The sequence below is a fragment of the Sapajus apella genome, unplaced genomic scaffold (assembly GCF_009761245.1).
Source record: "Sapajus apella isolate SASKATOON/1434 unplaced genomic scaffold, GSC_monkey_1.0 scaffold64, whole genome shotgun sequence".
NCBI classification, from domain to species: Eukaryota; Metazoa; Chordata; class Mammalia; order Primates; family Cebidae; genus Sapajus; species Sapajus apella.
Genome location: NW_022437004.1, coordinates 7598772 through 7623718, shown reverse-complemented (window position 1 = coordinate 7623718; position 24947 = coordinate 7598772). Strand labels below are relative to the sequence as shown.

At 40.0% G+C, this 24947-nt stretch overlaps 1 protein-coding gene across 8 annotated transcripts in view; it reads right to left on the bottom strand.

Annotated features, from left to right (window-relative positions):
• The window catches only part of ABCD3 (ATP binding cassette subfamily D member 3), a 98757-nt gene that overhangs the window by 72861 nt on the left and 949 nt on the right, over positions 1-24947 (bottom strand). The window contains exon 1 of one of the 8 annotated variants that reach the window (XM_032247920.1): positions 19773-19795. The exons of 1 other annotated variant lie outside the window; for it this stretch is intronic. Coding sequence is in view for 2 of the 7 variants with exons in the window: in XM_032247917.1 (XP_032103808.1) it covers positions 19504-19613 (110 nt within the window). In the remaining 5 variants the exon portion in view is untranslated. Of the gene's footprint in view, positions 1-18660; positions 18768-18795; positions 19378-19503; positions 19796-24947 lie in introns of those variants that run through there. 6 more of the 8 variants (XM_032247917.1, XM_032247918.1, XM_032247925.1 and 3 more) reach the window with 6 other exon arrangements.

Below are 24947 nucleotides of genomic sequence, written 5' to 3'. Positions count from 1 at the left end.
CAAAAATCCTGTTAATGTGGATATTTTGACCTTCTTCTATGAATCACAAATGTTCTTAACAGCCTAGAGTACTGAATCCTTTTCAGAAGGTTTTTTATGTATTTAACCCAGATCCATAGCAGGGACAACTATCTATGGAAACTATAGCCTTCCAAAATGTATTTCTTAAATAACAGGCTTTGAAAGTCAAAATTACTTCTTAATCCATGGGCTGCAGAAAGGATGCTGTATTAGCAGTCATGAAAACATTAATCTCCCTGTACATCTCCAGCAGAGGTCTTGGGTGACCAGATGCATTGACAATGAGCAGTAATATTTTGAAAGGAATCTTTTTTCAGAGAAGTAGGTCCCAACAGTGGTATTAAAATATTCACATTTTAATAAAGCATAAACAGATGTGGTGCTATGCAGGTTTTGTTGTTCAATTTATATGTAGGCAGAGTAAATTTAACATAATTCTTAAGGGCCCCAGGATTTTCACTATAGTAAATGAGTACTGGCTTCAATTCAAAATTGCCTGCTGTATTATCCCCTAACAAAAGAGCCTGTTCTTTGAAACTTTGAAGCAAGGCATTTATGTCTCTTCTCTAGCTATGAAAGTCCTAGACGGCATGTTCTTCCAATAGATAGCTGTTTTGTCTACATTGAAAACCTGTTGTTTAGTGTAGCCCACCTTTATCAATTATCTTAGCTAGATCCGGATAACTTGCTGCAGCTTCTGCATCAGTACTTGCTGTTTTACCTTGCAATTTTATATTATGGAAATGGCTGCTTTCCTTAAACCTCATGAACCAGCCTCTGCTAATCTCAAACTTATCTTCTACAGCTTCCTCACTTCTCTCAGTCTTCATAGAACTGAAAAGAGTTAGGGTCTTGCTCTGGATTAGGTTTTAGTTTAAGGGAATGTTGCAGCTGGTTTCATCTATCCAGAACACTCAAACTTTCTCCCTATCAGCAATAAGGCTGTTTCTTATGATGCTTGTGTTTACTGAAGGGGCAGCTTTCCTTCAGGAACTTTTCCTTTGCATTCACAACTTGGCTACCAGGCACAAGAAACCTAGCTTTTGAATGTCATGGTACCCCAAAATAATTACAATAGTAACACCACAGATGCCTGATCACAGATCACCATAATAGGTATGACAATAATGAAAAAGTTTGAAATATCACAAGAACTACCAAAATATGATACAGAGATATAAAGTGAGCACATGCTATTGGAAAAATTGCTTTAATAGAGCTTGCTCAATGCAGGGTTGCCACAACCTTTCAATTTGTAAAAAAACACATTACTTCCAAAGCACAAAAAAGTACAATAAAATGAGGCATGCCTATATCTATTTGGTCTGTCTGACAACACAGATACAGTACAACCAAAAAATAAGGAAGAATGGAAAGGGCATAAGTGAAAAAATTTAACTATTTTCAGTAATCATATTAACAGTAGAGGTATTTGTATTATTATTTGGAGAACATTCAGTGCGTAAAGTGAGATAATGCAACTTAATATTTTTGTGATAACTCATTTTGACCATCAACTATGTCTTTGAGAATGAAGATTATTTATCAGTATGGGATACAAGGAGATATAGATGTAAAAAGAAGATGATAATTTAAAATCTCAAAATCTTATATATGGATTGGAAGCATCAGTATGCATATCCTGGCTCCGTCCACAAGAAAAGCCTAGAAACAATGGCCAACCTAGTAGAAATGAGCATCCCTAATTCCAACTGTGATCTTGAAATACCATTTCCCAAAAAAAGAAAGCAACCTATTCTTAGGAAAAAAAAAGCTGATGTTAGATCTGGGTTAGGAAATGTCTAAGAGGAGCCTGGAATGTATTACTACAGACAGCAAGGAAGCTATCAAAGATCACTAAAGCCATGTCAAAAGGACTAAGGAGCCAGTTTAAAGAGGCTCCCATTGGTCCAAGATGGGACAACTGAGCAAAAATAAGGACAATAACTGTAACGAACTGAAGCACAAATAATTAAATCAAAAGATTCATAATGACATGAAGAACTCACTGGTCCCTTTCAGACAAGAACAGAAAATTAACATATTATTTTGAAAATTGGTAAATAAAGAAGCAAATTAATCAAATTGCACCAACAGGTACAACTACTAACCAGATGGTGTAGAAAAGGCTTCTTTCTGTGGAAGCATTCCACTTTATAAATGAAGAAATAACAGAATTCAACTATCACCATATTTCAAGCTTTAATAAATTCACTGATCTAGGCATCAAACATCAGTGGTTGCTAAAATCAGAAAAAGAGAAAAAAACAGATACTATAACTTTCTTTTTTTTCAAGATAGGATCTTGCTCTGTTGCCCAGGCTGGAATGCATGGTGCCATCATGGTTCACTGCAGCCTCAACCTCCTAGGCTGAAGTGATCCTCCCATCTCAGTAGCTGGAACTACAGGCATACATCACCATGCCCGGCTAATTTTTTTTTTACTTTTTATAGAGACAGGGTTTTGCTATGTTGCCCAGGCTGGTCTCAAACTCCTGGGCTCAAGTTATCCTCTTGGCTTGGTCTCCAAAGTGCTGGGATTACAGGTGTGAGCCACCATGCCTCACTCTATATATCTCCTAACACAGAATATATCACACTAACTCCTAGGAAGTGAAAAAAAAAACAAAAACGCAAAGCAAAACCTAAATTTGATCAAGCTTTTAGATCCAACTACCAAGTTATAGGAAATACAAAGGATGAAGAAAAATTATGCAATCAGCATAATTCAGACTGGAATCTGTATAGGTCAAAATAACTGGCTGCTTCAAGGAATAAACTGTAAGAAAGAAAGAGAAAAGAGAGGTGGCAGGAGGATATGTAGGTTAAGAGACTTAGGCCAAAAAAAACCCATGATCACAACTAAACTAGTTTTCAGGAATGCACATTTGGGTGATGAAAGTATAAGAAATGCAAAGGCGATTATACAGAAGTCAGGATTGCAATTACTTTTAGGTGAGAGAAAAGAGACTGTGACTGGGAAGGGCCATGTTGAAGGCATGGCTAGCAGTGGCTAGAAGATCTATTTCTTGATCTGGGTAGTGGTTCAAAGGGTGTTTTTTGTTTTGTAAAAGATGTCATTGCATTATTTGTGTATTTATGCAGTTTTCTGTCTATGGCATAATCCACAATTAAAGGTGCCTTAACTCTTAAAGAGTATTTCACCATGATTATATTGCAGTCATGAACTACATAGCATTTCAGTCAACAATGGACTGCATAACCAACAGTGGTCCCATAAGATAATGGAGCTGAAAAATTCTTATCACCTACTGACATTGTAGCTGACATCATATTGTAGTACATTACTCATATGTATACGGTGATGAAAGTGTAAAAAAACCCTGCTGTACTACCAGTCATATGAAACAATTAGGTACAGTACGTAATGCTTGATAATAATAAATGACTACATTACTAGTTTATGTATTTACTATACTATACTTTTGTCATTATTTTAGAGTGTACTCCTACTTATATTTTAAAAAGTTAACTGTAAAACAGCTTCAAGCAGATCCTTCAAAAGATATCCCAGAAGAAGACATTGCTATCATATGAATGACAGCTCCACACATTTTATTGCCCCTGAAAACATTCCAGTGGGACAAGATGAGGAAGTAGATGACAGTTGTATTTTTTTTAATTAAAAAAAATTTTTTTTAATTCAGTGTAGCCTAAGGGTACAGTGTTTACCATGTCTGTAGTAGTGTGCAGTAATATGCTAGGCCTTCACATTTACTCATAACTCACTCAGTGATTCACCCAGAGCAACTTCCAGTCCTGCAAGCGCCATTCACAGTCAGTACACCTTATATGGGTATACTGTTTTTGATATTTTATATCATACTTTTACTGTACCTTTTCTATGTTGAGACATATTTAGAGGCTGGACACAGTGGTTCACACCCATAATCCCAGCACTTTGGGAGGCCAAAGCAAGCCGATCACTTAAGGCCAGGAGTTCAAGACCGGCCTGGCGAACATAGCAAAACCCCATCTCTACTGAAAAAAAAAAAAAAAAAACTAGCCAGGCACGGTGGCTCACACCTACAGTCCCAGCTATGAGGGAGGCTGAGGAAGGAGAAGCACTTATGCCTGGGAGGCAGAGGTTGCAGTGAGTCGAGACTGTGCCACTGCACTAAAGCCTGGGCAGCAGAGCCAGATCCTGTCTAAAAAAAAAGACATGGTTAGACAAAAAGAAAAAATACCATTGTGCTACAACTGCCTGTAGTATTCAGTACAGTAACATGATGTATAAGTTTGTAGCCTAGAAGTAATAGGCTATATATACCATATACCATTCAGCCTGAGTGTGTCTATGGCATCTAGGTTTGTATAAGTACACACTATGATGTTCACACAATAAAACTGCCTAACAATACATTTCTCAGAACGTATCTCCATTGTTAAGCAATGCATGACTTAATATAGCAAATAAAATTTTAATAATAAACTTTACCTTGTAATTTAATATAAAACCTTTTTTAACCCCTGAATGATTCTCGAGTTCTCTGAATCTAAATTCATTTGAAAGACTTTGATTTAAATGCTTTATTCTGCCTTTCACCTTCCACATGATTAATTCAAAATTAAGGACTCTCATAATTAAATACCATTTTTACTTTTTCTGATTCCTCACCTGTAAAATGAAGACAATAAAAAGAACTATTTCAAAAGACTACTGTTAAGAATATATGTAAAGCATTTAGAACAACGTTTAAAATATTTTAAGTGTTCAATATTTTATTTGTAGTAATATCTCCAGCTTCCTGTCCTTGCAGTTCCTTCTCAATTATAACTCTATTAACTCCATGCCTTTGCTCAAGCTGTTTTGCCTACCTGGAATGCCTTTTACCCCTTAGCAAAACACTATATATTTCTTAAGGTCAAGCTCAAATGTGAAACCCTCCCAGTTAACAACATGAAGAATTAAATTGTGTTCCTACCACATTTCTAGTCATACTGAGTTGTACAAATTTTCTATGCATCTCTAGTAATAGTTTCACAAGGCTGGAGTTAGAAATAATGTTTATTTAATTTGGTATCTCAAAGCCTAGCCTACTGATATACAGCAAACATTGAACAGAATGTACTGGATAATGTTATTATTTCCTCTCACATGTTTCCGCCAATAGGGGACGAGAGAATAGATATTTTCTTCAACCAGTGATAAAATATATTTAGAAATGTATTTATCTAGCAATAGGTAAATTAGAAATTATATACTTAAGAAATGGGATCACCTCATTTATTCCGTCCTATGCTTGCTTCCTCCACCCCATCTCTTTACCAAACAACATATCTTGAGCATTGCTGGCGGGGGAAAAAAATCACGAGTCCTACAGCTGAAAATACCTTATATATGGCCGGACGTGGTGGCTCACACCTGTAATCCCACCACTTTGGGAGGCCGAGGTGGGCAGATCACAAGGGCAAGAGATTGAGATCATCCTGACCAACATGGTGAAACCCCATCTCTACTAAAAATACAAAAATTAGCCGGGCATGGTGGCACACACTCTGTAGTCCCAGCTACTCAGGAGGCCGAGGCAGGAGAATCACTTGAACCTGGAGGGCAGAGGTTGCAGTAAGCCGAGATTGTACCACTGCGCTCCAGCCTGGCAACAAAGCAAGGCTCCATCTAAAAAAAAAAACAAAAACAAACAAAAACCCTTAAATCTAATTCCCTGATGCAACACAACTGTATTCATAGGTAAATAAAGAACTATTTTAGGCCAGGCATGGTGGTTCATGCCTATAATCCCAACACTCTGGAACCCTATCTCTATAAAAAACTAAAAAATTAGTCAGGCATGGTGGTGCACACCTATAGTCCCAGCTACTCAGGAAGCTGAAGTGGGAGGATCACTTGAACCCAGGACGTCTAGGCTGCAGTGAGCCATGATGGCACCATGCACTCCAGCCTAGGGCCACAGAGTGAACCTGTCTCAAAAAGCAACAACAACAACAAACCATATTTTAAATAAAATACTACCAGGGAATGTTTCGTTAGTTTTTTTGAACTAGAAATTTGGTATAAAATTGTAAGATACAACATTATCTCTGTCAATAGTCTATGAGTTTCTCAACAGCAAACTTCTTGTCTAATTTACTTTTCCCACCATCTGATACATAGCAAGTACTCAACTTTGACATGGTAGCATGATCTTTGGGTTGTTTTTTTATTGAGTAGTTCACTGATTTCCACCTACCTATCTCAGGCCAAGCTATTTCCCTCTAGCCCTCATTCTGGAAAGAGGAAAAATCTGATTTTATCTCAAATTCTTTTTTGCATTTTTCTTAGCCTCACCTCCAAGATAAACTGAAGAACGGCAACCGAATTGATAGGAGTTTGAGTTTGATGCAAGGTGATATGCAGTATTTTTATAGGCAAGATAAAAATATGCATAGTAAAAAGGAAATGCATCAATATAATGACATGATTTTAATCAAAGGTAAATGCCATCATTGCAAGTTGCATCCAAATTTCAGAGAAGTTAAAATGTGAAAAGAGATGCTAAAATATAAAAAAGTGCATCTTAGAATCAGTAAAATATGACACTAATGACAAACATTACAACAGGTGTTTTCTTCGTTACTTAATTATTCAAATTTCTATGGTGTATATTTAACTCTGATAATGCAAAAATGTTTAATTTTTTAAACTTACAGAATTGTCTTTATTCTCTGAGACAATATGTTTTAGTCTGTTTTCATGCGGGTGATAAAAACATACCTGAGACTGGGCAATTTAAAAAAGAAAGAGGTTTAATTGGACTCACACTTCCACGGGGCTGGGGAGGCCTCACAACCATAGCAGAAGACAAGGAGGAGCAAGTCACATCTTACATAGATGGTGGCGGACAAAGAGCTTGTGCAGGGGAACTCCTTTTTATAAAACCATCAGATCTCATGACACTTACTTACCAACATGGGAAGAGCACCAGAAAAGACCTGCCCCCATGATTCAAATACTTCCCAGTAGTCCCTCCTACAACATGTAAGAATTCAAGATGAGATTTAGGTGGGGACACAGCCAAACCATATCATTCCACCCCTGGCCTCTCCCAAATCTCACATCCTCAGATTTCAAAACCAATCATGCCTTCCCAACAGTCCCCCAAAGTCTTTACCCATTTCAGCATTAACTCAAAAGTCCACAGTCCAAAGTCTCATCTGAGACAAGGCAAGTCCCTTCCACCTATGAGGCTGTAAAATCAAAAGCAAGTTAAATACTTCTTAGATACAATGGGAGAAATTGGACAAAACAAAGGGGCTACAGGCCCCATGCAAGTCTGAAGTCCGGTGGGGCAGTCAAATCTTAAAGCTCCAAAATAATCTCCTTTGACTCCATGTCTCACATATAGGTCACCATGATGCAAGAGGTGAGTTCCCATGGTCTTGGCCAGCTCCACTCCTGTGGCTTTGCAGAGTATAGCCTCCCTCCTGGCTGCTTTCAAGGGCTGGTGTTGAGTGTTTGCAGTTTTTCCAGGCGCATGGTGCAAGCTGCTGCTGGATCAACCATTCTGTAGTCTGGAGGACAGTGGCCCTCTTCTCCCGGCTATAATAGGTGGTGCCCTAGTATGGACTCTGTGTGGGGGCTCCAACCTCATATTTCCCTTCCACACTGCCCCAGGAGAGGTTCTCCAGGTGGGTCCCACCCCTGCAGCAAACTTCTGTCTGGGCATCAGGCATTTCCATACATCCTCTGAAATCTCTGCAAAGGTTCCCAAACCCCAGTTCTTGACTTCTGTGCATTTGCAGGCTCAACACCACATGGAAGCTGCCAAGGCTTGGGGTTTACACCCTCTGAAGCCACGGGCTGAGCTGTACCTTAGCCCTTTTAGTCGTAGTTGGTACAGCTGGGATACAGGGCACCAAGTCCCTAGACTGCACACAGCAGAGGGACCCTGGGACTGGCCCATGAAACCATTTTTTCCTCCTAAACCTCCAGGTCTGTGATGGGAGGGGCTGCCACAAAATGTCCCTGACATGTCCTAGAGACATTTTACCCATTGTCTTGGTGATTAACATTCGGCTTTTTGCTACATATGCTAATTTCTGCAGCCCACTTGAATTTCTCCTCAGAAAATGGGTTTTTCTTTTCTATCATAGTGCCAGGTTGCAAATATTCTGAACTTATATGCTCTGCTTCCCTTATAAAACTGAAGGCTTTTAACAGCACCCAAGTCATCTCTTGAATGCATTGCTGCTTAGAAATTCCTTCCACCAGACACCCTAAATCATCTCTCTCAAGTTCAAAGTTTCACAAATCTCCAGGGCAGGGGGAAAATGCTGACAGTCTCTTTGTTAAAACATAACAAGAGTCACCTTTGCTCCAGTTCCCAACAAGTTCCTCATCTCCATCTGAGACCACCTCAGCCTGCACTTTATTGTTCATTTTACTATCAGCATTTTTGTCAAAGCCATTCAAAAAGTCTCTAGGAAGTTCCAAATTTTCCCACATTTTCCTGTCGTCTTCTGAGCGTTCCAAACTGTTCCAACCTCTGCCTGTTACGCAGTTCCAAAGTTGCTTCCATATTTTCAGGTATCTTTTCAGCAACATCCCACTCTACTGGTACCAATTTACTGTATTAGTCCATTTTCATGCTGCTGATAGAGACATGCCCAAGCCTGGGCAATTTAAAAAAGAAAGAGGTTTAATTGGACTCACAGTTCCACATGGCTGGGGAGGCCTCAAAATCATGGTGGAAGGCAAGGAGAAGTAAGCCACAACGTGGATGGCAGCAGGCAAAAATAGCTTGTACAGGAGAACTCCTCTTTATAAAACCATCAGGTCTCATGAGACTTATTGCTATCACTAGAACAGCACAGAAAAGGCCTGCCCCCATGATTCAATTACCTCCCACCAGTCCCTCCCACAATATGTGGGAATTCAAAATGAGATTTAGGTGGGGACACAGCCAAACCATACCAGACTATGTCTCATGTTGCTTACTTCATACATTTAAGAAGCTGTATAAATATTTTTATAATAGGGACATACAGTGATACATTATAAATATAGCATGGTGACTAAATTATTATTTACCTAGAGCAGTTGCCTCATTCTACACAGTGCTTTTTAATGCCAATAGATGTATTAATATAATACTAAAAAGTCAAAATAATTATGTCTATTATCATAGTATCATTATAGTGGTGAGATAGCTACATCTATTTACAGATCTCAAACTAGCTGATTAGGCTTTGATGAGCTTTATTTTCAATTTTATGCTTTATTAACTTAACTGCATTCACTCAGGCCTGTTAATCTAGCAATCAGTAAGAAAGGTGTGTTTTTTTAAAAAAACTCTTCCATTTCTCAATCTTGCGGCAAAAAAAACCCCACAAAAAATAAACAAAGAAAACACCCTTTAGCACACTCCTTCCATTTTATCTACAAAAGCTTCAAACTACCTTAATATTTATAACAGGTCCACTGTATGACATAAATATCAATTATCCAAAGAATTTTATCCTTAAGCTTATGGAAGGCTATATTATTGATAGAGATGCCTAAAACAAAAGCAACTTACTCTTAAAAAGAATGTTATGATGAAAGCCATGTTTTTAAGCAACGGCCTGATGCCAATTTTATGTAGAAATAATATAAATGCCATTTTAAATAACCATTACATAAAAATCTTTCCAAAAAGGCCTAGCACAGTGGTTCATGCCTGTAATCCTGATACTTTTGGGAGGACAAGGTGGGAGATGGCTTGGAGGCCAGAAATTCAAGACCAGCCTGCTCAACATAGTGAAATACCACTTCTCATACAATTTTATTTAATTTAGCATATATTGTTCCAAAGAAAATTTAGGAAGATTCTATCTTTCCCCCTCATAATTCAAGTTCATATTACATTGAAACAGATTAGAAGGTGATGATATTTATCAGGTCATGGATGAGTATGATGTTGATCCTGGGGAAAAAAATTACAACTTACTTATCTAAATGGGCAGTATGGCATGGTTACTTAGAAGGAAGTGCTAAATTCTAGGAGCAAATATGAATTCACCACAAAAATCATGTCAGACTAAGGTCATTCTTTTTATTTGAAAGGAATCAAGAACATTTTGCAAATTTTGTTCACTATGCTACAAAGCATTTGATGATAAACAAAATCAGGGTTTCTCTGACCTTTCCATGTAAGAGACAGGGCACATAGAGCTCTAGGGTCTATCTGCACACCTCTATGACCAGGAAAGAAAGACTCTTCCCCACACTGGCTCCAGCAGAAACATCCCAAAAGAGGACTCTGACCCAGTATGGATCAGGTTATGGATATTGTCAGAACACCAGGTCTACTAACACAAGGAAATGTGTGAAAAGGTGCTGGTAAGTTAAAGATGAGCGCCAATACAATAACCAGTGGATGTCAATTAATAGAAAGATTATAGTGGCGTAAACATACTGTTCTATACTTAGTCCTGTCCAATCAGTTTTTTAAGTTTGTTAGGAAAACAGAAGAAATAGTACTTACATGTGCAGACTAAAAAGTTTCAGAAAGAAGAAGTAATGTGCCCAACCAAAAACAAGTATAAAAACCTGCACCCAGATTTAAAAAAAAAAAAGAAAAGTCAGGCCAGGCGCAGTGGCTCATGCCACTCCCAGCAATTTGTGAGGCTGAGACGGGCAGATCACCTCAAGTCAGGAGTTTGAGACCAGCTTGAGCAACATGGCGAAACCCTGTCTCTACTAAAAATACAAAAAAATTAGATGGGCATGGTGACGGGCACTTGTAATCCCAGCTACTTGGGAGGCTGAGGCAAGAGAATTACTTGAACCCAGGAGTCAGAGGCTGCAGTGAGCCAAGATCGCACCACTGCACTCCAGCCTGGGTAACAGAGCAGGACCGAGTCTCAAAAAATAAAAAATCAAACACACCGAGCTGAGGACGAGGAAAGAAGGGAAAACCATTCTGTAAGCTAAATGCAAGTGAAAAATATTTACAAGTCATAAAAATGAATGTAACTTCATGCTATTTTAATGAAAGCTTAGGATCTTAGGATCTTTACTGAAAGCTTAGGACAAGGCAGGTCACAGTTCTTTTCTAGTGTGTCAGTGAGAAGACACTTTGAATACTGAATTCCATTTAGTACAGCCTCTTTAAAAGATGGAGAAATACTGTCATATTCAGGAAGCAGCAACTTAAAAAATACAGAGACCTAAAACCATGTCACATAAAACTAACTTAAAACACTTTCCAATTCTGAAAGTAAATGATTCTATCAGTTGAAAAAGACATCTTTCAGGAGATTTTCGTGGGTACATCTGAGGAAATTAGCCAGGCTCCAGAGTTTTTAAGAAGCTAACAATGGTATGTTTTGTTGTCTTTTTAGTTTTCTTTTAGCAAGCGTTGGAATGAGAGCTACCTTTTATTTACTGATTACCGGGTTAAGATATTTTCACTATTAATCCTCACTTAACTGCTGAGTGAATAAATAATACCATCCCTATTCTACTGAGGTTCAGAGAGGTTAAGTAAATTGACCAAAGTCACAGATCTGGCAAATGGCTAACCGAAAAACTGAACCCATATCTGACTCTAAAGACTATTCTTTAACACTATGCCAAACTGCCTCCATAATAAAGATCAAGTTGCTATATATAAAAATGTTCATTTTTGTTAATTATAAAATACGTGTAAATTAAAATAATCTTTCAACACCACTTTACATCTGTAAAGTAGAAAAAAATTTAAATACCCCCTAATGATCAGTAGGTAATTAAGTTAGCATTCATTCATAGTACTGCAAATTGGTAGAACTCATGAAAAGTAATACATCAATCTGCGTAGCTTAAGAATGCCCACACTGTTTCCACAAACACTAAGGAAATTCATAAGCCTCCAATCATTAATCTCATTCCTGGCAATTTATTCCAAGGAAGTTATTCAGCAGAGACGAAAATGTTCACTTGCAAAAATACACAGTATAATCCATAAGAATTCCAGAGGCAGTCTAGATGCTCAACAGCTAAGAATAAAATAAGATATAGCCACACAGAGGAATATTTATGCATTTCTTTAAAAGTATAGTTATTAAGGTCATGCATAGGGAAATATAGGAAAGAGGTATGTTTTAAATGAAAATAGCAGGCCGGGCGCAGTGGCTCACGCCTGTAATCCCAGTACTTTGGGAGGCCGAGGCGGGTGGATCACGAGGTCAAGAGATCGAGACCATCCTGGTCAACATGGTGAAACCCCGTCTCTACTAAAAATACAAAAAATTAGCTGGGCATGGTGGCACATGCCTGTAATCCCAGCTACTCAGGAGGCTGAGGCAGGGGAATTGCCTGAACCCAGGACGCGGAGGTTGCGGTGAGCCGAGATTGTGCCATTGCACTCCAGCCTGGGTAACAAGAGTGAAACTCCGTCTCAAAAAAAAAAAAAAAAAAAGAAAATAGCAAAATGTATGTTATAACTATGTAAAAAATGCACATAAATACAAGATAAAAGGAAATAAAAATAAAACAATATTTGTATTATGGTTATGATATTATGGATGATTTTAATTTTCTTAAATTGTCTTTAACGTTTACACTATTATTAACTGTCAAAAGCAGGTGATGATAATGACAGCATTTTTATAAGTTTCTGAGAATTGCTTTACCCATACATATAGGGGATATAAGTGGTCCAGCTCCTAAAGAGCTCATAAATATACTAAAGACAACATTTACATTTGTAGAAAAAGAATTTGTTATTTAAAACATGGTAACCACAGCCCCCAAGAAATGAACATCTCATTTGTTGTTGTAGAGTCAAACAAATATGAGTCTGCTATATGCCAGCCACAGTTCTAGCCACTGGGACTATAACAGTGAATAAAATAGACAAAAATTCTTGCCCTCGTGGAACTTACATGCTAGCAGTAAGTATATACTGCAAAGATATACAAAAGACAAGATAAATATGTAAAATGTATAGCACTATTTTATAGTGATAAGTGCTAAGAAGAAAAATAAAGACAGGAAGGTAGACAGGATGCTATTTTAAATTGAGTGGCAGGGGCCAGGTATAGTGGCTCATACCTATAACCCCAGCAATTTAGGAAGCTGAGACCAGAGAATCTCATGAGCCTAGGAGTTCGAGACTAGCCTGGGCAACATAACATGAACTCGTCTCTACAAAAAATAATATTAGCCAGGTGTGGTGGCATGTGGCTGTAGTCCTAGCTACTTGGAGGCTGAGATGAGAGGATTGTTTGAGCCTGGGAGGCAGAGGTTGCAAGCCGAGATCGTGCCATCACACTCCAGCATGGGTGGCAGAGTGAGACTCCTTCTCAAAATAAATAAATAAAAATAAATTGAATGGCAACAGAAAGTCTCACTAAGATGTCTGATAAAAGACTGAAAGCGGGGAGAGGGTAAGCAGTGTGAGTATCTGAGGAAAGAGCACTGCAGGCAGGGGTAACAGCAAGTGCAACCTTAAAATAGAATGCCTACCCAAGGATGTGAATGTGCCAATAACTGGGAGACATAATTAATTAAACAACCTGCATTCAGTTCCCCCTAGCAGACCACAGATAGCTATACAGTTCTTAAAACAACAGCTCTGGACCTGATCTGCCTTAGTTAGTTCCAGTATGCAGCTACTTTGGCTGTCAAATTCTCCAATGCTTTTTTTCCATCTAAGGTTGCTTAATTAAGCATCTCCTCTTTATTGTAAGGATCCAAAGGGGGCCAGCCCATATAACATCTACTCATGGGTCACTGTAAGGGTCTCACGCAGCTCTGGTCCCTCACATGACTCATGCTTGCCTGTAAAATTGAGAAATGTGAAGCCAGGCCCCTTCTAGAGCATGAGTTGAAAGGAGCAGATCTAAGAAAGGAAAGCTGAATTTTGAAGTTTGCAGGGAAGTTGTAGAAGGGTTAGCAGTAAGGCAGTACAGGGAGTAAGAAGCTAGAGATATAAGGACATCCAATGGGTAAAGAAAGGCCCAGCAGCAGGCAACAGGGAAAAAAAAAATGTCAAGAAATTTCCAGGAGTGGGAATGTCCACGAAACTTCTAAATAAAAGCATTTTAAGCTGTTCACTATACTGGGATATAATCCTTATCACTCCTCCCAAATTTTCAATAAAGCTCTACTACAAATATTTGTCTTGTGACTGATTCTTTAGAGAAATTAAGGCAGATGCCAAAGAGACAGGCTCCTCAAGAGACAAAATGTAAGTACTTTCTAAAATATAGCAGAAGCAAGGAAGTGAAGTAAGGTGTCATTAAGGGAAACGCAAGCTCCCTGAAATTCCTCAGAAATAGGAGAGGAAACTGTGTTCCCACCATTTACAGATTGGGGCTTTTAAAAGAAGAAAAATCACCCCATAAGGAGGTGGACTTTGGTGTACCTAGCTAGATTATACCCAGTCGAGTAATGAATAAGTAAAACAACAAAAGTACTTAAATTCATGCTTCGGGAATTTTAAAAGAGGCGATCATCATTTAGATCATCTAGAATAGTTAAATAATACTTCATGGACCAGGTGACCCTGACCTAGCCCTTTAAGGATGACAAGAGTTGGAGAACAGGGATATCATAGAAAGATATTCCAGGTATAAGTAACAGCATGAATAAAGCCCCAAAGCCAAAAATGAGTGTGGCCTGTTCAAAGAACAGTGCAGAAACTGGCCTATTTGGAACAGACAGTACCCACTGGCAGGCAATGGCATATAAGATTAGCCAGGTAAAGTGAGACCAGATTGAGGGAGGCTCTGAAATCCAAGATGAGAAATTTGAACTTCAATTGACAAGCATTGATAACAAGCGAAAGAAACTGCTTTGTTCTGTTCTGTTTCTTAAAGATAATAAAAAACTGTGGCTATAGCATTGGTGCCATTGCCTTCTAAAATTGGCCCACTGATTTCCCACTACCCAAGTCAGGTTATATATGTTCAGGTACACAACTATTACGTTTGTGAAAAGAATGTTTCTATTCATGTCTGTACTAGGCATCTCCAACTGCATGTCAATTACCCTTAAAAGTTCTTCAGCTCGCCTGTGTCATTTATCCTCTCTATAAACACTGTCTAACCTATGACATAGCCAAACTAGGGAATTAAAGGTGATTCAGTTCATATCCTCAAGAAACTCAGGACCTGATGTAGGCAAAGGCCAAGAAAACAAACTAGTACAATTCACAGTGGTAAGTGCTACAGTAGCGGATGCCTAGAGCAGTAGTCTCCAGCCTTTTTGGCACCAGGGACCGGGTTTTGTGGAAGACCATTTTTCCACAAATTGGGGGTAGGGTGAGGGATGGTTTCAGGATGAAACTGTTCCACCTCAGATCATCAGACATTAGAGTCTCATAAGAAGCATGCAACCTAGATCCCTCACATGTGTAGTTCACAATAGGGTTCAGGCTCCCATGAGAATCTAATGCCACCGCTGATCTGACAGGAGGCAGAGCTCAGGTGGAATGCTCACTTGCACACGCTGTGCGGCTCGGGTCCTAACAGGCCACTGACCTGTACCGGTCCATTGCCTGGGGGTTGGGGACCCCTAGCCTACAGTATCATAAAAGCAGATGACACTTACTTTGGAGATCAGAAAAAGACAAAAAACACCTAAGACAGAGTGTTGACTGAGTCTCGAAGAAAAAGAAGTAACAGCTGAGCATGGTGGCTCATGCCTGTAATCCCAGCACTTTGGAAGGCTGAGGTGGGCGGACAGCTTGAGCTCAGGAGTTTCAGATCAGCCTGGGCAATGTAATGAAAACCCGCTTCTACAAAAAATAAAAAAAAAAAAATTAGCCAGGTGTGGTGGTGGGCACCTGTGGTCCCAGCTATTATACTTTGTAAGCTGAGGTGGGAGGATTGCTTCGGTCCAGCAGGCAGAGGTTACAGTGAGCCGTATCACGCCACTGCACTCCAGCCAGAGCAAAAAGAGACAGACCCTGTCGTAAATAAGTAAATCAATAAATATCAAAGCATGGGGAGAGGTAGTGAAGGATAACAGTGATTACAATCAGACTGCAAAGGCTAGGCAGAGCCTGTCATACTGAGAGACTGTAAGTTAATTCCATATGGCTGGATGAGTGCGAAAAGTAGGCAAGGACCACACCATGATATACATGAAGTTTATATTTTAGAGTAGCAGAATGATTTTAATGAAGGAATATTATGATCATATCTGAGTTTCTTAAAAAGAGCTCTGGTGGCAGGGAAGATGGATTGAAAGGGCACCATAAAGTTTCTTCCTATCATAACTGCAACAAAAATCTGATAAAGGATTGCTATTAACAGTCATTTTATTCCAGTTATCCACTCCTACCCCCTTTCTAGGCTTAACATGCATCCTTCATGAAGCCTGCCCTAACCCTTCCCAAAGACATTAACCTTGTCTTTCTCAGAACTTCTAAGACATGTCTGTCTATACATTTCATTCTGCTATCAGTGTTTAAGTTTCTTTTCCCTAACAAGAAGGTAAGCTCCCCAAGAAAAGAAGTCATACATTTTTTAATGTATGTAATACATAAACACACACACACACACACACACACAAATCTTATAGCTCCTAGCACAGTAACACCACATTCTGAAATAGACACTTCTTTAAAATGGCCCTCTTTATCCATGAGTAAAAAGATTCTGCTTTTCCCCATAAATAATAAAATAAAATGTAAGATTAGGCAAACTAAGGTGAAAAAGTTAGCACAGCAGTGGTGGGATCAGGAGTGAATACAAGGTGATCAGGACTGAATACAAGGGACCTTTCTGGGGAGATGGAAATGTTCTAATTTGTCATACGGATGTTTTATACAGTGTACCCATTTGTTTAAAAAATGTGTAACTAAGGTTTGTACATTTCAATGTATATAAATTTCACCTAAAAAAACCTATAAAAATAAGGAGGGAGGAGCAGGTTGATACAGACGAAACAAGAATATAGACTGTTGTTGGTACCTCTTGGGTAAACAAAGTTCTTGGTGGGCAATCCTTATATTATCCCATGTACTTTTTATATGTGTGAAATTTTTCACAATAAAAGATCAGAAACACACACACATATATATGAGATTTAAATGAGTGAAAAAAAATTCATTAACAAAAATTTAAAATAACCCAGAACATTTAATTACTCATTCTCCTAATGTTTGGAGTAATGTTACACTGTAACTTTTAAAGTGATTTTACTAGCTCTATTATCTACCCAATTCTAAAACCAAACCACTGTTAACAACGTAGACAAAAGAAGGTCAAGTACCCACAGATTCCTTAATTAAGCACCAATTATTAAAACTAGTTGTTACCAAAGATATTCAAAAGGCCAGTATAATATAAAAATTAGAATCTTCTAATGTTCAAACTGTGATACCAAAGGTGGTGACTGAAAGATATTCATTAGACTTCTGGACATATAATATCTTCAAAAAAACATCAATACCATTTTTAATGGTTTCAAAATAATTCAATCATTTCATCTCAACAATTTAAACTTCACACTTATCTGCTCAGTATCTGCAATCTCCTCCCACAAAATAATGTGTAAAATAGAGATTTTCCCCACTTAGCCCAATGCAAAAGGCTAACAACAATCTTTTGTTCAGTACATTTCCTGCTAAATAATTCAATCCCCACAAAAGTTCACAATGTTTCTCAAGAAAAAGAGTAATTTTTAAAGCATTTTACAAGGGCAAATAGCAGCTAAAATCATTTAATAAGACAAATTCTATTACACTATTTTACTGCTACTGCTACTATTTCCCACTAGATTATGTTTAAAATTTCCCTTGCCAATAATCAATGGTCTTATAAATTGGTTTGGTAAGGAGTGTGGAATGTGACTGGATGGGGGCATAAGGACAGTTTCTGCGGTGCTGATAATGTTGTTTCTTGACCTGGGTGCTGATTACACAGGTGTGTTCTATTTGTAAAAATTCTTCAAGCTCTACACTTATGTGTACTATATGTAGGTGACATGTATGTAATATAATATCACATATACATATAAATATGTGATACTTCAGTAAAGAAGTTTAAAAAAAAAAAAGAATCATAAAAGTAATCCAGAATGGTAGGGTTGTCCTCGAGTTCCCTCCTCTATATTAAAACATCTGTTCTATGCCCTGAAACACTTCTTTGCAAAAACAGAATTCAAGTTAAAGGACCTAACATTTTCTTTCTACTGTCATGTTTCCAGTTAACAGGTAACCTCTATTTGCAACTCAGAGCTCAGAAAGCATACAAACCAATAGAAAAACTTGCTTAGTATTTTCCCAAATTAATCCTTTTAAAAGCAAACTGAATAGAAGAAAAATGAGTAAGCACTCTATTGCCCAGGCTATGTGCAAATCATTTTCAACTCTGTTAAACGGATTTAGGAAGGAAAAGAAAGACCACCACTTCAGACTCAAGTAAGATAAAAACAGAAGGCGGCTAGAAAGAACTTCATGGAAAGGGTACTATGAGCTAGAGGTCTACTTGTCAGTGTTTTAGTCCAAATTTTATTAATTAGATATTTTAGGCAAATCAAACACAGTAGGCAACAGTGCCTGCGCAGAGGAATGACTGAAATAAAATTTATGAAAATAGTATGTCAAGATTTAACATGAAATATTCAATGACTGGCAAGAATGGTTGGGAAGCAGCCTTTTCTCATTCACTTGTCCAGCAAATAAAAATTGTTATTTATACCTGTATGTCACAACCGTAATTCAGAGGGCTCTCTGTCTTCCTTTATCTGATAACCTCCCAAAGTGAAATCTAAGCACTGAAATTCTCTCGAAGTGGAAGCAGTGGAGTGTCATTTAAAAGGAGCTTGATCCTCACCTAAAACACACTCTCACCTTTCACCTACAGAGCCCAGGAAGGAAACATTGCCTTCTTAGTCCGACAGAACCGATTCAGCCTTTCCAGATGAAATGCCAGGGCGTTCACCGACCAAAGGGTTCACCGACTCCAAGGGGTCACCACTTTAGAAGGCAATCCTGCCAAGTGGACCGGTGATAGTTCACAGGCGCCACCCTCGCGACTTTCAACAGCAGTTACTCGGGAATCGTGCCAAACCTCGTCCAAGTGACTTAGACACTAGCGTCCAGCCTGGTGAATCCAATCCCCATCCTCAATCACACATCCACATCCCCAAAACAAATCCTTCACGGTCTTTCTGGAGATGAGATGGCAAAACCGGAACACACCCAGAAAGTTGACACAGAAGGGGGTGGTGTGGGGAAGAGGGTGGTGTGGGGAACACACCGCTTCCCCCTCCCACCCCCGACTGGAGGCTGCTGGCTGGGCGCCGGTTCGCCAGCGGGCGCAGGAGGATTCGCAATGCCGGGGTGGAGCGAGATCGCAGGACCAGACCGGCACCGGGTACTCGCCAACACCCTGACATTGGAGCCCCGCGGCAGTGGCGGTCGGCCCTCTCTCCGCCTGACCCCGCCGGGCGAAGGGACCCGTCAGCCAGGCGGGGAGGGAGAGCACGCGGGGAGCGCCCGCTCGGGCCCGGGAAGGCGGCGCGGCTACGGGCCTTCTTACCCGTGCAGGCCGAGGGCGCGGCGCCGCTTATGGAGCAAGCAGAGCAACAGGAACGCAGCACCCGCCAGCGAGGAGTTTCGCGCCGTCAAGTACTTGCTGAAGGCCGCCATGGCACGGCCGGTGCTAGCGAGCCGGCGGGCGGTACTCGACAGCGGCTACCTTAGTGCAGGAAGCGCGGGGAAGACTGGGAGGCGAGCAGAGGGCGGAGCCGGCAGCGCAGGACCGCCCCCTGACGCGCGCCGCCGCGCCGCCCTCCCGCTGGAGCCCACCTTGTACTTTGGCTCGGCGGGAGCGCGCGCGGGAGCCTCTGAGGGCGGAATAGTCCCGGAACGCGCTCTGCGCACGCGCAGATCCCCTCTGGGGCTCTGGAAACGCGGGGCGCAGGCGCTATGGCTCTTCAGTCCTTCGAGGTCTCGGTTCTGCCTCTGCCTCACCCCTACCCTCCCACCCTTTGCGCGCACACCCGGCTTTCACAAGAGCTGGATGAGCGGGCCCGGCCTGCACCGAGGACCTAGTGGGCCCTGCCTCTCCACTCGCCCGGTGATAGACCATTACCACCCTCTTAAAGGAGCCCAGGAAGGAGGCAGGCGGCCCGCTCACAGAGCATTTAGGGAAAACACTCAGCACAGTGATTATTAGGACGAAACCAAACAGCTGGGAACTCCTCATAGGTGGAGGGAGATGTAGGGAGAATGGCACAGATCAAAGAGCTTTTTCCAAGCCAGTGTTTCCCGAACCGCGGGTAATAATCTCTAGCGCATTGTGAACTTGGTTTCCTAGATCGGGATCACCACCTTCCGTTTTTAATAAAATTGAGACTAGAGTACAGTAGAAAAGTTTCACAGTACATCACGTAGTAAAGGAATTGTTTGGAGAAATTTTGATTTCACTGTTTTGTACGTACGTATCGCTGGTGGCGATGTAAAATGTATTTACATAGAGCTGGTAAAACAAATAGTTGTAGAAACTGTTGTTTGCAAAGGGAAATTCAGAAGTAGCAATCATGCATTGTATTAAAGCTGGACTCACTCCCAGAATCAGAAAGGCTTTACAGATTACAGCATTCTTCTCCTGCCTGACCCTATGATGCAGGAATTGTTAACCCCAGCATCGAGCCTAGCATATATACAGTAACAGTGAATCGCTGTTTTCAGTTGAGGAAACTAGAGAAAAGCATGTGTGTCAGAAAATAAGTTCATAAAACCTCGCATAATGCACATACATATTAAAGCAGCCTACAAAGTAGTGGTGCTGTGCCCTAGGTGTTTTCTCAAGATAAATGAGCAGTTGCCTAATACAGGTTATGAGGATCACAAAGATCAGGTACAATAATGGCATGCGTGTAGAGGTGCTAAACAGTGAATTCTAAATTATGCAAAAGTGAAGCTCCTACTAATTATCTATTTGTCTTGTGGACATTTCATTACCTGGAGTGGCCAAGGGTCTTGGCCCTCTGAAAGTTCACTGAAAATCACTGACCACTGACATGAGGCAGATTAATAGAAGAAAAAAATTAATAGGAGAAAAGGCATACAAATTTATTTAATGTGTATACATGGGAGTGAATGAAGACCCAAAGATACGGGAAAAATTGTCCATTTTTATGTTTAGGTTCAATGAAGTATGGACAGCTATGTAGAAATATGATTGGATGAAAAGGGTATAATCTAATGCTAACAGAGTGAGTGGGGACACCCAGCAAGGCCTGTCTGTCTGGATTCTTCTTGGCCTTCTAAGCACCATTTCCTCCTTCTGGATATGGGGCAGGACCCTCTCTGGAATGGAGCTTTTACGGCCTACAGGCAAACAAGGTAGGTCAGATAATTTATGGCCAGTTTTTACACAAAAAGGTGGAGGGAAAATTTGCAGAACATTTTTAGGCTTTTATGCCTGGCTTTAGAGGATAGAGGTTCTGGTTTCTGTGTCTTGCCTTGAGGAATAGCGATCCTCATTTCTATGGCTAGCCTCAGGGACTATGGGACTGAGAGACAGGAGGGCTGGAGTAGGGCAGAAGTTCAGAGAAGAACTTTTGCTCCAGAGGTCTTCATTTTGGAGTATTGTCTTGTGAGCCCTAATGACCTCACTAACATTAGGTAATTAGGCATGCCTGGCATAGAGAACACAAGGATGAAAAGATCATGGAGATCGTATTCCCCAGAGGCTGTTACAGAAGAAAAACGTGAAAAAATAAAGCATAAATTTAGTAAGTACTGTATAAGAGATATGAACAAGGTGCTACGAGATCACAAACAGCAAAATATTTAGTTTTGTCTAAAGCTTTAAATGAAGGCTTTAGCTGATTCTGTAGCTAAATTCTAAAGGACAGAAGGACTCACTCAGGAGGACAAAAGAGGAAATTACTAATTCAGTAATAAATTGCAAAGTGCTAGAAAAAGAGTTGGAAACTGTGTAAGAAAGTAACAGTTTCATCTTAGAGTTTGTAACAATGAAGGAAGTACAAGCAAGATTAGTCAAAAATAGTCTGTTTAGAAAATAAATTTCAAAACATTCAGAGGAAAGAGAAATGACCCATTGACAAAACATTCTAAAAAGTACCCTTGTTCAAGAATCGTGGGAGAGTCTAAAAAATTACATTAGTTATTTGAGCTCAAATAATTTTAGCTATTGATAAAGCCCATCTGATAAAGATCACTAGGAACAAATCTGTAACCCAAAAAGGTAAGTTTATTAACTTGCTATAGCAAAGGACATTATACAGCAGAGGAATTGTGACCATGTCTCAAAAAAAAAAAACAAAAACAAGGAAGAAATGAGGAATCATTATAGTATTTAGAAGAAGACAGGTGTTTAGGTAAAACTAAATAAAGCAGTGCTTGATATGCTCAAAGCAAATCAGAGCTGTATGTAATGTCAGACCTGGACTGAGAAGCAGATTCAAGATTCTAGTTCCTTAGAAACATACATTTAAGATTAACGTAGAATATTGCCTCTGAAAATCCCTTATCTGAACCTCTGCACTAGAAATTGAGACTGTTTTTGTAAGTCAAAGTGACTAAAAGAGTTCAAATTTGCCAGGCAAGAAAGGGACATTCTGTTCTCACTGGTAGACTCTCAGAACAACCAACCTTCTGACAATCCAGGATTTTAGAGAACAAAATTCCTTGGCACTATGTCATTTGATAATTAACAATGCAATTTTGCAAGTTCACACTTTATAATACTAAACAATTAAGAAAAACAGAAAATGTGATTTTATGGGGCAGATGTCCAAGAGCTCTGATTTTTAAAGAATTTGAGCTATTGAGAACAGGGAGGCAGGGCATATGAAATTAGTGAATCTGGAAAGCCTCAGGAAGAAAGATTGTGTTAACCAGCCTCCAAGATTGCCCCTGGTGATCATGGTATCCTATTCATGCCCTCATGAAATTTCCCTCACATCAGAGCTGAGTCTTGTGATGAAGGTGATGCTATGTGACTTCGAAGGCCATATTTTAAAAGGCACTGTGGCTTCTGCCTTGATCTCTTGGATTGCTTGCTCTTGGGGAAGCCAGCTTCCACAGAGAGCACTCAAACTGTCCTGGAGAGGAATTGAGGCCTCCCACGAGAAGCCAGACCAGCTTGCCAGTCATGAGAGTGGGCCATCTTGGAAGCAGATCCTCCATCCTCAGTCAAGCCTTCAGATGACTGCAACTTCATGAGTAATCTCAAACCAGACAGCCCAGCCAAGATGCTCCTAAATTCCTGACTCGTAGAAACTGTGGAAGGTAATGTGTTTATTGTATTAAGTCACTAAATTTGGGGGTAATTTATTATGCAGCCAGTGTGATTTGCAGCAAACCTTGAAAAACAGATGGAAAAAAAGAGGATTCAGAAGAAGATACAATTGGAGCAAAGATGCAGAGACCAGACGGTACAAAGCAGATTGAGGAAGGTGATTAAGTCTGATGTGGATGGAGGCTGAGGGAGGCATGTGACATGAGAAAAAGTTTGAAATGTTTAACTGAAGTCAACTTGTGGAGAATCTAAAACACCAAGCTAACCGGGTAGGATTTTTATTCCATGTAAAAGGCACTATTGCAGGTTTTGGGAAAGGGTGTGACCTCAGAATTTATTTAAGAAAAATCATGCTAGTGACAGTGTGTAGAGTGGATTGAAGGAGGAACCATCAAGCAGAGAGACCAGTGTGGACACATGAAATAGTCTAGGTAAAAGATAGTGAGTACCTGAGTCAGGGCAGCACAAATCAAATGGGAAGAAAAGGACTTTGTGGATTCACATAAAATGGGAATAGGTGAAATAATTAATTCATGGGAAGAAAACTTTTACCTTGATCCTGATATTTCCTGGCTGAATGTTTAAGAGGATGATAATATTTACCCAAGGTCAGAGACAAAGAAGTGGTACCTGCTCATCAGGAAAGACAATGAGATGCAAACAAATTCCTTACTAGTTTCTCATCACCAAGATAAACTGCAATATCCTTAGCATCTCACATCAACCCGGTTATGACATAAGCTTTGCCTACCTCTCTAACACCTATCTTGGCAGTCCTCCCCTCCTACAGATGTATTCTACCCCTACCCCAGGAGATAGAGGCCTGCTGCTATTCACTTCTATAGTCTTCCCTTGAATATCCTATTCCTTCTACGTGAGTCCCTTCCTACCCTAACATCCTCACGTTCAACTCAGTTTATCCTTTAAAACGAAGTGTTGATGTTCCCCTACTCTGAACGGTCATCTGTGACCAGTCCCCCCAACCCCTTCACCTCATTGCCAAGTTAATTATTCTCTTCTTTGTATTCTCTTCTTTTTTCATATATAATTCTATTAATATGTAGCGTGTCTGGCAAGGCAGATCTTAAATTTTTTTAGAGAAACGGCCAGTCATTTCTCTGGGACAGTAAATACCTCAAATCACTAAGAACAAATCATCTTTGCTTAGAAAAGAGTCACTTGAAAAGCCCCTCTTACTGATAGAAATGGAAAGAGAATAGGTACCAAGTGCACCAAGGAAAGGACATCCTGACAAAGCTATTTCTTCAAATAGCCCTAGTTAGCCCAAGCTGGCACTGGGGAAGTTTGTACAGGAGAGACTCCTGGGAGGAAAGAGATTGAGATCTCAACCTTTTCCTTTTTGAGGTTCACCATTACTAGACTTTCTGACAGACTCAGATAGCTGTCTCACTAGCTCAGGGTCCCAAAGAGGAACTCTTCAGAAAGAATGAAAAATCTAGGCCTGATGGCCACAGGGAGAGTTGGTTCTTGCACAGTACATGGCTAAGCCTTGAAGGCCATCCCAATTCAGTTACCTAGGAGCTACATGTTTTTTTAGAATGATGCCCAAGCATAGGGAAAGCTTGGGAGTCAAAGCTTTCAGCCCCTCTGCAACTTATACATCCAGGACATCAAGACAGGTGTGGAGACAACAGTGACTTTACTTTAAAAGTTAATCCAGCATGTGACTTCTGACTAACCCAGAATCC